At 46.4% G+C, this 14,809-nt stretch overlaps 1 protein-coding gene across 1 annotated transcript in view; it reads left to right on the top strand.

Annotated features, from left to right (window-relative positions):
- The window catches only part of slc26a11 (solute carrier family 26 member 11), a 31,206-nt gene extending 16,406 nt beyond the window's left edge, over positions 1-14,800 (top strand). Inside the window, 13 exon segments of the mRNA XM_052032625.1 lie at positions 1,560-1,609; positions 2,611-2,671; positions 3,740-3,752; positions 3,754-3,796; positions 4,824-4,856; positions 4,859-4,909; positions 4,912-4,965; positions 5,905-5,949; positions 5,952-6,031; positions 6,947-7,046; positions 9,694-9,827; positions 10,536-10,623; positions 13,292-14,800. Coding sequence (XP_051888585.1) covers positions 1,560-1,609; positions 2,611-2,671; positions 3,740-3,752; positions 3,754-3,796; positions 4,824-4,856; positions 4,859-4,909; positions 4,912-4,965; positions 5,905-5,949; positions 5,952-6,031; positions 6,947-7,046; positions 9,694-9,827; positions 10,536-10,623; positions 13,292-13,362 — 823 coding nt within the window. The 3' untranslated portion in view covers positions 13,363-14,800.
- The last annotated feature ends 9 nt before the right edge of the window (positions 14,801-14,809 follow it).

The raw sequence follows: 14,809 nt of genomic DNA, 5'->3' as shown, positions 1-14,809 counted from the left end.
AAAGGGATATGGGCCAAATGCGGGCACATGAGGCTAGCTTAGGTGGGCACCTTGGTTGGCATGGAGGAGTTGGGCTGAAGGGCCTGTTCCTGTGCTATATTACGCTGACTATCCCAAAGACATATGGGAAGGTAGGTTAACTGCCCAGTGTAAATTGCCCCTGGTGTGTAGTTTAGCAGAATCTGGAAGGTGTGGCGGAGAGAGGTTGATGGGGATGTGGGGGGAATAAAATGGGTTAGGGTAGGATTAGTGTACAAATAGGTGCTTGATGGTTGGCATGGACTCGGTGACCTGAGGTCCTGTTTCTCTGACCGACTGTACTGTCCGCAACAATACAATGGGGTATTGAAACCTGTGGTAAACTCATGACCAATGCTGCTCTTCTCCAGGCCCCTGCACCGCTACAACCCCACCGTGGAGGCAGGGCTGGGTGGTGCGGGAGTGCGGGAGGCTCTCACTCTGGTCCCCAGGGCCATTCCACAGCCTTGGGGCCGATCTGTTGGCCTTGATTCATTTGCTCACTATCGCTCCTTACTCTGTGGCCGCTCTTGGGGGGGGGCGCGGTTTCCGGGGAGGGTGGTAAGGATGTCCGCAGCCCTTCACCTGACAGACTGCTTCCAATGTCGTCCCCAACAGCCTGGCTTGAATTTTACAGACTTGCCACCTTCGCGCTGGACTCACTAATCAGAGAAGTTGTTTCTTTTGTCCTCTGATCAACACTGGGAGTACTTGGGCTGTCAATTAATTAAATTAACACTTTAATTGTGTTCATTAACGAAGATTTTGACCTCATTTTTGGTTCAATGGTGAAATTGCCTGTGCTAACCACTGAACAGCTTGCTGTCAACATTTGCCTTGAATACCCATGCACGAAGATGCCACCAGTTGATGTCCTGAGTTGTGGGTGGTCAGCTCCCACCGTCAGAGAGAGAGGGTGAAGGGGAACAGGACCCACACACAGCTGCTGGAAACAAGACTTTGACATGTGGCTGAGTCATGACTCCACTTAGCCAGCTGTCAAACACCAAGATGTCTCTGATGTTCAGAGACATTCTCAGACATTCTAAAGCTGTATTGAAAAAAAATTAAACCACTACACTTTATTTGAAAATCCAAAGCTTAAGCATTTCACTGAACTCATTATTGGAAAATTGAACTATTTTGGTTCCTATTGTGTGATTTTTTTAAAATCTAGGATTAGTTGCTGATTGTAAATATCTGTTACACCTGCTGCAAGACTATTAGTCTTCTAACTAAACAGAATTTAAACCATCAGTTCTAATCACTCACTTAGTCCCAGAACCACTGTGAATCTCTCCTGACCTCCACCTCTACCCCCCCACCCCAACTCCCCACCTCGGAGGAATAGTACCCAAACCCACTACGTCCACACTTGCTGGCAAGTGTCAGATTTCTAGTTGGCTGCTGGCTGTGTGGTTGATGGGTTGTCACCCAGGACCTGATGAGGCACTGGACAGGTGGAGGTCACGACATGCCAGAGTCCTCCTCGTCGGTGGGCAGAGATGCTGGCCTTTGACAGATCTCCTGTTGTGTTTCAGCTGCTCGGAAGGATACAGAATCGACCCAAATCAGGAGCTTGTCGCCATAGGTAAGAGGTGCCTCCATCATATGCGGCAGTGGGGAGTTTTATTCACCCTCTATATTTGGAGCTTTCCTGGGTCCAGGATGCTGTTCCCAGGTGGGGAGTGGGGGGGGGGGGGGGAGGAAGCATCTGGAACACAGCTATCCTGATTCCTTGCTTCCTCTCTGCCTTGTGTTCCAAGGCCAGCCTGTGTATCAGTCCCTGTGTGACCCTGTGCATCTCTCTCCCTCCCAAAGCCCCAACCTTTGTCTTTGATTCTGCTTTCTCCTCCCCCTGCTCTGGAGCCCATGGGGTTGGGAATAGGGAGGGTTGGGTCTGCTGTTAAGTGGGTATTCTGGAGCCACTTCCTATCCCAGAAATAAAGTAAGGTAAAATGTCTTTATTAGTCATATGTACATCGAAACACACAGTGAAATGCATCTTTTTGCGCAGAGTGTTGTGGGGGCAGCCCGCAAGTGTCGCCACGCTTCTGGCGCCAACATAGCATGCCCACAACTTCCTAACCTGTGTGTCTTTGGAATGTGGGAGGGAAACCGGAGCACCCGGAGGAAACCCACACAGACATGAGGAGAACGTACAAACTCCTTACAGACAGCGGCTGGAATTGAACCCGGGTTGCTGGCGCTGTAAAGTGTTACGCTAACCGCTACACTACCGTGCCTGCCCTGTTTGGCACAGAAAGAAGACCATTTGGCCCATGTTCCTGCTGGCTGGAATGGTCATTCAGAGTAATCCTAGTTCCCAGCTGTCTCAATCTTGGCTGAATCCCCACGACGACTCCCTTGGGAGCTCCGGATTCTCTGAGCCAGGCAATCTCAATGACAGGAGGTCCTGTCTTCTGGGAGCACATGGGAACCATGATGAGGTAGGTTCCTTTAGAAACTCTGTCTTCTCTTGTGCCCGTTGCTGGTGCGGTGATCAACGCACATCCTCCACCTCCTGTCCGAGAACCGACGGACCAGTCCACGGCCGGGACCCTCGCCTCACTCCCTCTCTTGTGTTTCCAGGCACTACAAACATCCTGGGCTCCTTCGTCTCGTCTTACCCAGTGACGGGAAGTTTCGGCAGGTGAGTACGGTGTTGGGGGTGACACAGAAGGGTTTGGGGAATGGGTAGGTTGTGGGGGGCGGATGGGGATGGGTTCAGGGTTGTGATGTAGCTGCTGGTAAAGTGGACCCAGACTGGGGGTAAATGTGACTCTTTTTCTCTTTTTTTCTCCCCCCCCCACCCCTCTCCAATTGGTAGATAAGTGGTAGAGAGCACTGTCCCAGGGGAAGGAGGGAGCAGTGGGGGGGAGTGGTTGATGTGCTTGTAAGGTAATCTGGTGCCCTGAGTGACAGGTCTGGTAGGTTTTGAGGAGTAAGGTTTGTCCCGGTTTGATGCCGATTGTGCTTTGGTCTTGGATGTACCACCATCCTTTTTCAATCTTTTATTGAATTTCAAATTGATTCAAATTGATGTACATAACATTAATTCTACATCTGGTGCAAAGAGATCGGGATAACAACAACAGTTAATATTTATACTCACAAGGAGTAAAATATGTAATCCAGACCTCCCGCTCTCTTGCTAAGTGTACATGATGCAAAAAAAAAGGATTGAAAAGAAATTTGATTATATGAAAAGAAAACCCCCAAATCAAAAAAATATTTAATAATAGACAAAAGCAAACCAAAAACTTCAAAGAAAAAAAAACTGGACTGATATTTCCTAGATCTTAAAAAAAACATTATTATGTCGTCAGCTCTGCTCCTCTATATTCAAGGTTATTGAAGGGGATTCGAGAAAGGTCTGCTTATATCATATGGAAATATTGAATAAATGGACTCCATACATCCTCAAATTTAAGCGAAGGATCAACAGTGCCACTCCTAATTTTTTCCAAGTTTAAACGTGTTATAGTTTGAGAAAACCATTGAAATGTAGGGCTTTAGGGTCCTTCCATTTAAATAGAATGGACCTCTTGGCCATTAATGTAACAAAAGTGATCATACGACAAGCAGAAGTGGATAAATGGCCAGAATCCATCATTGGTAACCCAAAAATCCCACTAATAGGATGGGGTTGTAGGATGTATCGCTGTCGACCATTCCGCTCCCTCAACTTTCTTCCGTAACTGGTTTTGCCTCCTCCCAGGACTGCCGTGAACCTCCCAGACCGGTGTGTGCAGCCCTGCTGGTGGAATAGCCACGGGTGAGTAACTGCTTATAAAACGTCAGCTGGAGTTGACTTTTAACCTGTGGCTTCTGCTCCCATTGATCTATAATATAATCTGTTGGGTTCATTGATCCTATTTTTAAAAAGGACCCAGAGTGTGTTCCTGGAACTAGGACGAGGGTCCAATCGAAGCTGCCGGGTAATGGAGTGCGAGATGTGAAGCTTGTGTTGGGTGGCGAGAGCCAGACACTGCAGGAAAGGAGGAGGGCTTGAAAGTAGGAAGGAAATTGGGATGGCTGGAAAAATATTGATCTGTAAAGTACATAAAGCAAGAGGTTAAGCAAGGAAAGGAAATGGCTAATGAAAACTAAAAGCATGGTTTCTTTTGTGTACTCCACAGAAATGGAAGGTCGCTGTAGATGAGGGTATTATCAAGGTGTGGTCACTATGGTGAGGGTGGGGGTGTGGAGCCGGTGCCTGGAAGTGCGGTGGGGGTCTCTGAGGGGGAGCTGAGGAACATTTCCTCAGATGGTGGGGTTTGGGACTCGTTGAAGGGCAATGGAGACAGTGTTTACATGTGTTGGTGAGGAGCTGGGAATGTAATTGGGGCTGGTCAACCTTCCGATCGGTGTGGATATGGTTGGCCAATCAGTAAAACTCCGATAATCCGGCACTTTGTTGGACTGGTAGTTTTCCAGACCATTGGATGTTATTTCTACCAATACCCTCTTAATTCAGACGAGACTGCAGATGCTAGAATCTGAAGCAGTGAATTAAAATCGCAGTGAATTTAAAATTTTAATTCACTTTTATTAAGTTTGCACAATGTTATATTTTTTCAATGGAATGGAGTGTGGTAACCAGGGCTCCTGTGAATGGAAATACAGTGGGACTGTTGGGACCCCAGTGGGTGTGGGAGTGGATCAACGTCTGGCTCGCCAGATGTCGAACCATGGGGATTGCCGGAGAGCGGATTATCAGAGTTTGCTGTGTCCTGTGGAGCGGTCCCCTGCTCTGTGACGGTGGGCTTACCTTGACGCTTGGTGTTGACTTGTGTTCCCAGGGGTCATCGTGCTACTGTCCCTGGCCTTTCTCACCCACTCTTCTTCTACGTCCCGAAGGCAGCCCTGGCCGCCGTCATCATCCTGTGCCGTCTCCACAGTCTCTCGACCTGCGGATTCTCGTCACGCTTTGGAGAGTGAGCAGTAGGTGTCGGTGTCCGACCAGGGTTGAAGTTTCCCCCGTTGCTGCCCGCTTACTGTTTTGTGGTGTCTTCCAGTGGGCCTAATTACAGGAGCCGGGCATGTACTGATCATCTCGGTGGGTTTGTGGGTTCAAAACCATGACCAGGTGCGCAATCGTACATCAGCGTCCGCACTGTGGCGCCTCCTTTTAAATGAGCTGTTTAATAGAAGCTCCCATCGTAATCTCGGCTGTCACTGGAAGGTCCTGTGGTTCTGGCTAATAGCTAATCCTCATTCAAATTCACTGTAGCATTTCAGTGCCTCACAGTTTAAGCAACCCAGATTAGATCCTGTCCTTGGGTGCTGTCTGTGTGGAGTTTGCACGTTCAGTTGTAACTGCCTGGGTTTCCCCTGAGTGCTCAGGTCTCCTCCCACGTCCCAAAAATTTTCTGGGCTCTGTTAATCGCCCCAGTGTAAGTGATGGCTTTGGTGCCATTGATGACTGTGGAGGATTGGAGGTAGTTGATGGACTTGTGTGTGAGAGAGTGGGAAATGAGTGTGGGGATGGAACAAGCCAGGATGGACTCGATGCGCTGAATGGCTTCCAACTATGTTGTAAGAAATATAAGATTAAACGATCGTTATCACATTGCCATTTGTGGGAGCTTGCTGTGTGCAAAGACATGGCCATGTCCTCTTCCAGAACAGCAGTAATGCAGTTCAAAAGTATTCAGTGACAGTAAATATGTTGGATGTTCTAAGGTTGTAAAGGTGCTATAGAAATGCAAACCTTTGGGCTCCTGCCGGTGTTGACTCTCCGGTATAGATTGAGAAGCAGGGATGTGGCTGCCCTCCTGTGGCTGAGTGTGGAAGTGCCACCTCTTCACTCTGCTTCAAACTTGTACTTTAATCAGCTATGCGCTGTGGTTATTCCTGGTAACTGTGTTTTGTTCTCTCCAGAGCTGGACTTGCTGCCATTCCTAGCATCATTCCTGGGTTGTTTTTGGAAATCCAGTATGGAATTCTGGCTGGAATTGCTTTGTCTGGGATAATTCTACTTTTCAACATTGCCAGACCAGAGACCAAGGTAATAATGGCATGTGGATCACTGCCGAACATGGTTCTAAATGTGCTGGGCCTGGCCATTGAGGATGGAATGTTCTTGGAGCTGCCTCTTCCCATTGGGTACTTGATGGCTAGCATGAACAGGATGGGCTGAAGGATCTCCTTTTGCAGTCTACAACACTAGCTGTTTAACATGTCCAATGTCCTTTGCATCTAGCTGTGCCAGGACAGCAGAGCTTTGACCCTGTTTCTTATCTCTGTGAAATGCATGGGTGTAGTCCTGTGTTGCGGATTCACTAGGTCGGCACCTCTTCTGGCCGTGCCTGGTGCTGTTCTTAGCACACCCTTCTGCCCTCATTGCAATAGGAGAGTGAGGGACGTGCTCGGCCACAACACCACAGACCATGGTGGAGTACAGTATTGCTGCTGACGTTCATGGCCCCCTTGGATGCCCGGTTCCAGCTGCCAGCAGATGTGTGGAGTTTATCCGGTTTAAGATAAGTGTACCCTAACTACAGTTAAATTTCAGGACCTTGGTGCAGGATTTTCTGGACCATTTGGATGTTATTCATATTAATTCCTCCTTAAAAACATTTAATTTTATTTTTAGGATATTACTCTGTATTATAAATCCTCCTGTGAGTCCAGTAAGACTTGGAGCGCTTGTATCAAGATCCCAGTGAGTCACAGGGGAGCACGTCAAATACCACACTGTGAGCCAGACACTGAACCATCAGGGTTCCCGAATGTCCAGAGGATGGATTATTGGAGTTTTACTGTATTGCAACACTGCTTTCCAAAGGAGCTCCTCATTGGGGGTGCCTCGTCGAGCCTCAGTGAGAAATATCCTCTCTGCGGTGACCATTTTGCACAAGCTGTTGACCTTGATGTGGTACACTGCTGCTCAAGTCCTAATTCGCCTCTCTCTGTGTCCCAGGTTGCCGATTATGGTCCCATAGTGGTGCAGCTGCAGAGTGGTCTGAACTTCCCTGCTGTCGAATATGTTCGTGACCTGCTGTACAGCCAGGCTTTGGAAGGTGAGTGGAAGCCCTGCCAAATCCTGGTTGTCCCTGGATAGTTCCAGCCTGATCAGCAGAACTTCCTCTTGGGTTTGCTCATTGGGATTTGATCCCATGTGTCAGGTGATGGGAAGCTCGGGAATGGAGCCACCCAGCTGCTCAACTCTAACATTTAAAACTTGCTCTAAAGTTCTTCCATTGCTGCTTCCTCAAAGATGGACATCTAGTTTCCTGTTGGGCTAGCACGTCCGCACTGTCCTCTCTAGTGAGTGGCTTCCTCTTGGCTTGTGTCTTTATAAACCATCTAATCGAATCACTTGGGATCTGTGGTTCCCACCCATCCTCCAGTTTGGGATCCCGTAGACCATCTTTTGTATGGACACAAACTCTCGGTTCATTGACACCTTAAACAATCATTTCCCTCCTAAGATAAGCTATCTTTATTAGTCACACGTACGTCGAAACACACAGTGAAATACACATACAGTGGAGTACTGCGCTCAGTTCTGGTCACCTCTACAGGAAGGATGCGGAAGCCATAGAAAGGGTGCAGAGGAGATTTACAAGGATGCTGCCTGGAATGTGGAGCATGCCTTATGAAAGCAGGTTGAGGGAACTCTGCCTTTTCTCCTTGGAGAGACGGAGGATGAGGGGGGACCTGATAGAGGTTATAAGATGATGAGAGGTATTGATTGGATAGATAGTCAGAGGCTTTTCCCCAGGGGCTGAAATGGTGGCCACAAGAGGACACAGGTTTAAGGTGCTGGGGAGTAGGTACAGAGGAGATGTCAGGGGTAAGTTTTTTTTACTCAGAGAGTGGTGAGTGTGTGGAATGGGCTGCCGGCAACGGTGGTGGAGGTGGATACGATAGGGTCTTTTAAGAGACTTTTGGACAGGTCCATGGAGCTGAGAAAAATAGAGGGCTATGGGTAAGCCTAGTAATTTCTAAGGTATGGATGTGTTCGGCACAGCTTTGTGGGCCGAAGGGCCTGAATTGTGCTGTAGTTTTTCTGTTTCTATGAAATACACCTCTTGCGTCGAGTGTTCTGGGGGCAGCCCGCAAGTGTCGCCACACTTCCGGAGCCAACATAGTATGCCCACAACTTCCTAACCCGTACGTCTTTGGAATGTGGGAGGAAACCGGAGCACCCGGAGGAAACCCACGTAGACACAGGGAGAACGTACAAACTCCTTACAGACAGCGGCTGGAATTGAACCCGGGTTGCTGGTGCTGTAATAGCGTTACGCTAACCACTACACTGCCGTGCCACTGATACTGCAGCCGTAGTGCAGACCGCCTACAAAATATTGCGGTTACTTGCCTAGGCTACCCCGATTAGCATCTCTCTATCAGTTGGTAATTGGCTTATTATTGTCACATATACTGAGATGCAGTGGAAAAGCTTAGTTTACGTGCCATCCAGACAGATCATTCCATACAGAAGTACATCGAGATAGCAAAAAGGAAAAACAATAACAGAATGCAGAATGTAGTGTTTCAGCTACAGAGTGCAGTGCAGGCAGACCAGAAGGTGCAAGGGCCATGATGAGGTAGCTGTGAGATCAGGAGTTCTTCATCATACAAGAGGTCTGTTCAAGTCTTGCAGCAGCGGGATAGAAGCTGTCCTGAGCCTAATAGTACGTGTTCTCAAGCTTTTGTATCTTCTGCCTGATGGGAGGGGGGAGAAGAGGAGAATGACCGGGGTGCGAGGGGTCTTTGATTATGTCGGCTGCTTTCCTGAGGCAGCAGAAGTGTAGACAGAGTCAATGGAGGGGAGGCTAGATTGCGTGATGGACTGGGCTGTGTTCACAACTTTCTGCAGTTTGTTAGGTGGGACCACCATCACCTGCAGATTCCCCTCCCAGTCACACATTATCCTCACTTAGAAACGTAACACCAGTCCTGCGTCGTTGTGGGTGCAAGTCCTGGAACCCCACCCAACAGCACTGGAGGGGGCCTTCAGATTACCGTGCTTCAAGAAGGTAACTCAACAGCTTTTCCAGGGCAACTGTGATTAAGTGCTAGCCCTACTGGTGATGCCTGTGCTATAAATTCACCCCAGTAGGTGAGTGATAGAACCTGCAGGGTAGTGTGAGGATTAAAAAAACAAATGGGATTAATATGAGATTAGCGTAAATGGGTGGTTGATAGTTGGGGCAGACATGGTGGGCTGTATGACTCCATGAACCTGCTGTCTCAATATCTACAAACCATCCACAGCTTGGTCCTATAGTTCCCTGCTACATGTGATGAGCAAACACATTGTGAGAGTGAACTCTGGCACTGGAGTGATTTCCTTTGTTAAGATTCACACAAGTTGGGGAGTGGATGTCTGTTTTCTTTTAATTGAATTAGTTGGGGAGAAGAATAATCAGCCCTTCAACAGAAGTACCACCAGTTTGAGCTCTTCCTGAAGGATTGGACTAGCCAGGGTAGGTCTCCAGTCCAGAGCCTGGTGCTGAATCTGTTCACTTCAGTCAAGAACACAGGGTTGGAAAAATGATGTCCCTGCAGTTTAGTAATTGGTGCTTGTTGCCATGGTGCCAGAGGGAACTGGTTCCACGGAACCGCAAGCCAGCTTCATAATTACGGGATAAAGTAGCAAGATATTTCAAGATAGGCCTGTGGTTTATGAAGCAGTAACAAGGCTGGTTTAACTTTCAGCCTCCCCTCCCCGCTCAGCCATCCTGGACTGCCTTCATGTCAGCAGCATCGACTACACAACCGTCAACAGCTTGCGAGAGCTGATCCTGACGTTTCAGCAGCAGAACCTGTCTCTGCTGCTCTCTAACTTGCGGGTAAGTGCTCACAATCATTGTGCTTTGTCTTCCTGAATTTAATCTTCATCACTGACTGCGTGCCTTCGGCTCTCAAGGTCCTGTCCTCTGAAATCTCCACCCTGGACCACCTCCCATCACTCCTTCAACATGCTCTATAAAACAGTCACCAATCCTAATATCTATAGCTCCATGCCAAATTTCATTAACACTCTAGTGAACTGCCTTGTTATTTTGCCAAAAAAAGCACCTTATTAAAAAAATATCCTTTTGAGTTTAATTCTGTGAGATTTCGGAACTTCCAAACTCTGCATCCACGGCAGATGTGAGCATTCCTCAATTGGATGCCACGCAGATCAGAGCCACACTGATAAACTGTTGTGCAGCCGATGTAATCGTACTGCAGTGCTGCATTTGTTGATTTAAGGAAGAAAATCTTTAAATCAAGCTCCTACCTGTCTACTGAGCTGGGTGTTAGAGAAACGGGCTTCTATTGTGGGGGCTGAGGTAATACTCTGAGTGGGAGGGTGTCAAAGCATATGTCTCTTTGCTGTGACCTATGTCAACATGTAACCTTCTTGAGTTAATCATTGGTTCAGCAAGGTACGTGCTCTGTAAGCAAATATAAATTGGGTTATGTTTGGGGGGGTGGAAACTTTCCTGTTAGAAATATCCACTCACACTGTGAACAGGAGACGGGCAGAATAATCCGTTCTCTTTCTCACTTAGCCCAAGATATTGTCGATTCTGACTTCTGCAGAGATTGAAGGATTGAGATGCTTCAACAGCACTGAGACAGCGATGCATCACCTACTGGGTAACACTGCCTTCATTCAGGATTACTGTCTACTGCTGGTGTTGGGCTGGACTTGCAGCTTGTAGAAATTGGCACAGCCTTGTGCTTCACTGATCCACAAATTCCTTTTTATTCGTACACACAGCTCTCAATCTGTGGGAGGGAAACTAGAGTTTAGTTCTCCTTTGGACTGGCTTAACACATTACACAGCAGTAAAATTTAAGGTCAGCCCATGGGTAAACTTGAAACAAGTGGAGCTTTTAGTGAAGAGAATATTTCAAGACCAGAGAACAAATGTGTGTGCGTATATTTTTCTTTTGGTGTGTTTACAGTTCCAGCTTCCTCACAACAAGATGGTTACGCTGGGATACAGCCTGCTGATTACCATGCCCTTTTTCAGAGCTTCCCTACACTGCTCACTCCAGTACAGGAGCCTGGATAGTGACCCTCTGCCTGCGGAGAGCCACCATTGTCTGGCCCTGTCCTGTCAGCCCAGGGACCCCTGGGTTGCATTCTAAAGTGGAAGTGCCTCAGTCCCTCGAGCAATGCATGATCGAGCATGCTTTGAGCTGATCTGGATCTAAAGTCAAAGTTGAGTTTATTGTCATATGCACAAGTACATGCATGGACAGGTGCAATGAAAAACTTTCAGCAGCATTGCAGCCCCATAGCATCAGATAAGCAGCATTCACAAGAAAAACATAAATTAAGTGTAAATCATATAGGCTATTTAAGCCAAGGCCCTGCCATTTTCCAATCTGACTTGGATTAATGAGCAAGTATCAATATCGGGTTTAAATTAACAATTTAATCTGATGTCAATTGGCATTTGTGGATGGTGGTTCCAAATTTCTAGCATCCTCTTGTTGTGGTGTTGCTAATTCTGTACGAAATTTTGCTGATCTCTCTACACACACTCACTGGCAGCGTAGTGCATTCCCCTTCCTTCTCTGATTTGGAAGGTCCTGGATCAGGACTCAAACAGGGGGTGAGCCCACAAACCCCAAACTGACACCTCCCAGTGCAGGAGGTGGTGCTGCACTTTTGGAGGTACCATATTCCCTCAGTAATTTTAAAATCACTCTTGGGTGCATGCTAAAGATTCCCTGACTCTAGTTATGTAAACCTTAACCAATCTAGAGGACATGGGTTTAAGGTGAGAGGGGAAATATTCAAAGGTGATCTGAGGACCAAGTTCTTCCACACCGAGGGTGGTGGGTATACGGAACAAGCTGCCAGAAGAGGTGGTTGAGGCAGGTACAATCAGTGTTTTAAAAACCATTTGGACAGGTACATGGCTAGGAAAGGAATGGAAGGATGTGGGCCAAATGCAGGAAAATAGGACTAGTGTAGATAGATCTCGGTCAGCAGGAATGAGTTGGGCCGAAGGGCCTGTTTCTGTGCTGTGTGACTCTAACATAACTAATGCAGGTTATCCATATATTACCAATCAGCTCTTTGTTGGGCCCAGCTCTGCAAATTGGCTGTTGTTTTCCTCTGCTACAAAGACTGTATTTAAAAAAAAAAAAAAAAAAAAAAATTTATGAATACCAAGTGTCTGGGAAATTGAGGTTTTCAAAGATCCTTCAGAAAAACAAATTCCTTTGCTTTCCCCCTCCTCCTACATAGTACAATTTACCCATCAAAACACTAGGGAATTCTGTCTATATTTTCCAACACCATGTTCATCTGTGTAACACTTTTGAATATTTAAACTTTTCATATTGTTTGCAAATAAGCTGAAATGTTGTGGGCAGTGTGTTGTTATGCTCGGAGCATAAGGACATGACAGGAATAGGCCATTCAGCCCCTAGTTCCTGCTCTGACTTTCAATGAGCCCAAGCTGATCTTGCACCTTTGCATCACTCTCTCACACCAACCCCATATGCTTCTATCCAAAGGTCTATCTGTCATGAATATACTCAGCGACTATGTCTCCGTACCCCTTTTGGATAGAGAATTCCAGGGATTCTCCAAAGTTGGTGAAGAAATTTCTTCACTCAATATTGAATGGCCAGTCCTGTATTTTGACTCTCTGGTTCTCGAATAACCCGGCCAGGGGAAACATCTACCCTGCTATGTCCTGTAAGAATTTTGTTTCTCTTCCTAATTCCAGTAAAGCCTAGTATTCTTAATATTACTTCATCCCAAAAGCCAATCCTTTACGGCACACCCTCTCGTGTATTTTCTTCCTCTGGCATGGAGACCAGCCCTGTACACAATATTCCAAGTATACTTTCACCAGGACCCTGTGTAATTGGAGCAAGACTTTTTTTGATCTGGTACTGTAAATCCTGTTTTCAAAAAGCCAACATCCTAATTACTTGTTGCACCTGTATGTTAACCATCACTGCTTTATGTACAAGGACATCAGGTCCCTCTGAACACCAACACCTTCCAGTCTAGCACCATTTTTAAAAAGTACTGACCTTCCCTTTTTCTTTAAACTACCAAAGTAGAAGATCTCATTTTTCCATGTCATTTTCCATCTGCTTGTCTTTGCCCTTCCATAGAACCTGACCATGAAGTCACTCAACATCTGCCTCATTGCCCACACTACAGGATAAAGTAGGTTAAAGTTAGCAGAATACCAGAGTTTGGGGGACAATGTCACCTGCTGTGTTTTGCTGTATTTTGATGGGGTTTACAAACCAAAATGTGAACAATTTGTTTTCTTCCCTTCCCCAGCCACAAGAAGTGACCAACTGCAAGACGTGGATGAGAGTGAGAAACCACTGCTTAGTAGCTCTGAGCCATAGTGCAGTAGTTTGCAACAGGTGATGGCTTCTGCACGGGGCTGGTCGGCTGTAGTAATGTGTATAGTGTCACCAAGTTCTGGCCGGAGACCTGTTTCTTCACTGAGGCAGGCACGTGCATTGCATGGCGAGCAATCCACTTTGTTGCATCTCCAGCAACAATATAACTAATCCATAAATGTCTCCAATCACTACAACAGAGACTAGATATAAATCCTCGTTCAGTCAGCTTTCTTATTTTAGTGTATCTTCTAATCATCAATCATTCTCTTCAGTCTCCTTATTTTCCCCTCTGGCTTGTTTTGATCTGTTTCGACAGTCACCAACAGTCTGCTGATTTGGAACTAATGAAGGAGCCTTTGCCCAGTTGAGAGGCATCAGTTTCTAGCTCTGGATACTGGTTGTGGCACGAGTGGCTCAGAGGATCAGTGAGGGAGGAATGTTTCAATGTACCTGTTTGTTGATTCTGGGCAATATCCTTGTGGGTTTGAGAGCCTCACCCTTCACTGTTGGAGAGACTATGGCTACTACTAATCAAACTGACAATATGATGTCCCACTCTTTACTGATCACCAGGATTTGCAGCATGCATTTTTCTTTTCTAATAAGTTTGCATAAAGAATTCAACCTGTTTGGTTTGGATTTGACTTGTCCTCAATGAATGATTTGCATTTCTAGCAGTTTTTTTAAAAAGGTGTGCATTTGCAAACCTTTTTAGTTTGCATGTTTGAGAAGGTCTGCACTTTATTTAGCATCACCCTCTCCCCCCCACCACCACCCACCTCTCCAGTATCAAAACTGGCAAGAGATCAGTATATTGTAAGTCAAAGTTCCAAGCCACTGTCACTCAGAGTATTGTCGACCATTATTAGCCAAATTTTGTGATGCACTCCTTCGCCTTGGAACAGTTTACATTGGAAAATCATGGGAGGGGCAGCTTAAAGGACTCTGCAAACATTTGCATCCTGAAGGAAATATTTAACTGAAGTTTCACTAGTCAAGGGGAATTTTAATGGTCCACTTGTTTACAGTGATAGGTTTTAAACTAGTTAGTAATCCAATCTGTAAATCATTGAGGCCTTTGCCTTTTCAGTCTTTCTCACAGATAGTTTTTTTACGGGAAAATTGGGTAGCTGATGTTGTGTTGCACAGATTTACAAGGAGCACAAGGTTGGGTGGGAACAGTTTTAAATAATATCTGGATAACTCCAGCCATTCTCTCAATGATCTTGTATGTGTAAGGCTGGCAGTAAATAATTAAAGTGACTTTGAAAGTAAACTTGGTTTTTCTGGTGTTTGTGGTTGGGGAGGAGGCTGTTCCTTGTTCCTACATTCTTGGTTTCTGTGACTGTTGCTTGAACCCTGCTCATCAGCAAGTGTCTTGTGATTTTTGCAAAGAAGGTCTGAGGAGCTCAGCTGGATTTTAGGGAAACTGAAGGAAGCAATAACA

The sequence above is a fragment of the Pristis pectinata genome, chromosome 18 (assembly GCF_009764475.1).
Source record: "Pristis pectinata isolate sPriPec2 chromosome 18, sPriPec2.1.pri, whole genome shotgun sequence".
NCBI lineage: Eukaryota > Metazoa > Chordata > Chondrichthyes > Rhinopristiformes > Pristidae > Pristis > Pristis pectinata.
The sequence above is the reverse complement of the archived record's forward strand: the minus strand, read 5'-3'. Positions and strand labels throughout refer to the sequence as shown.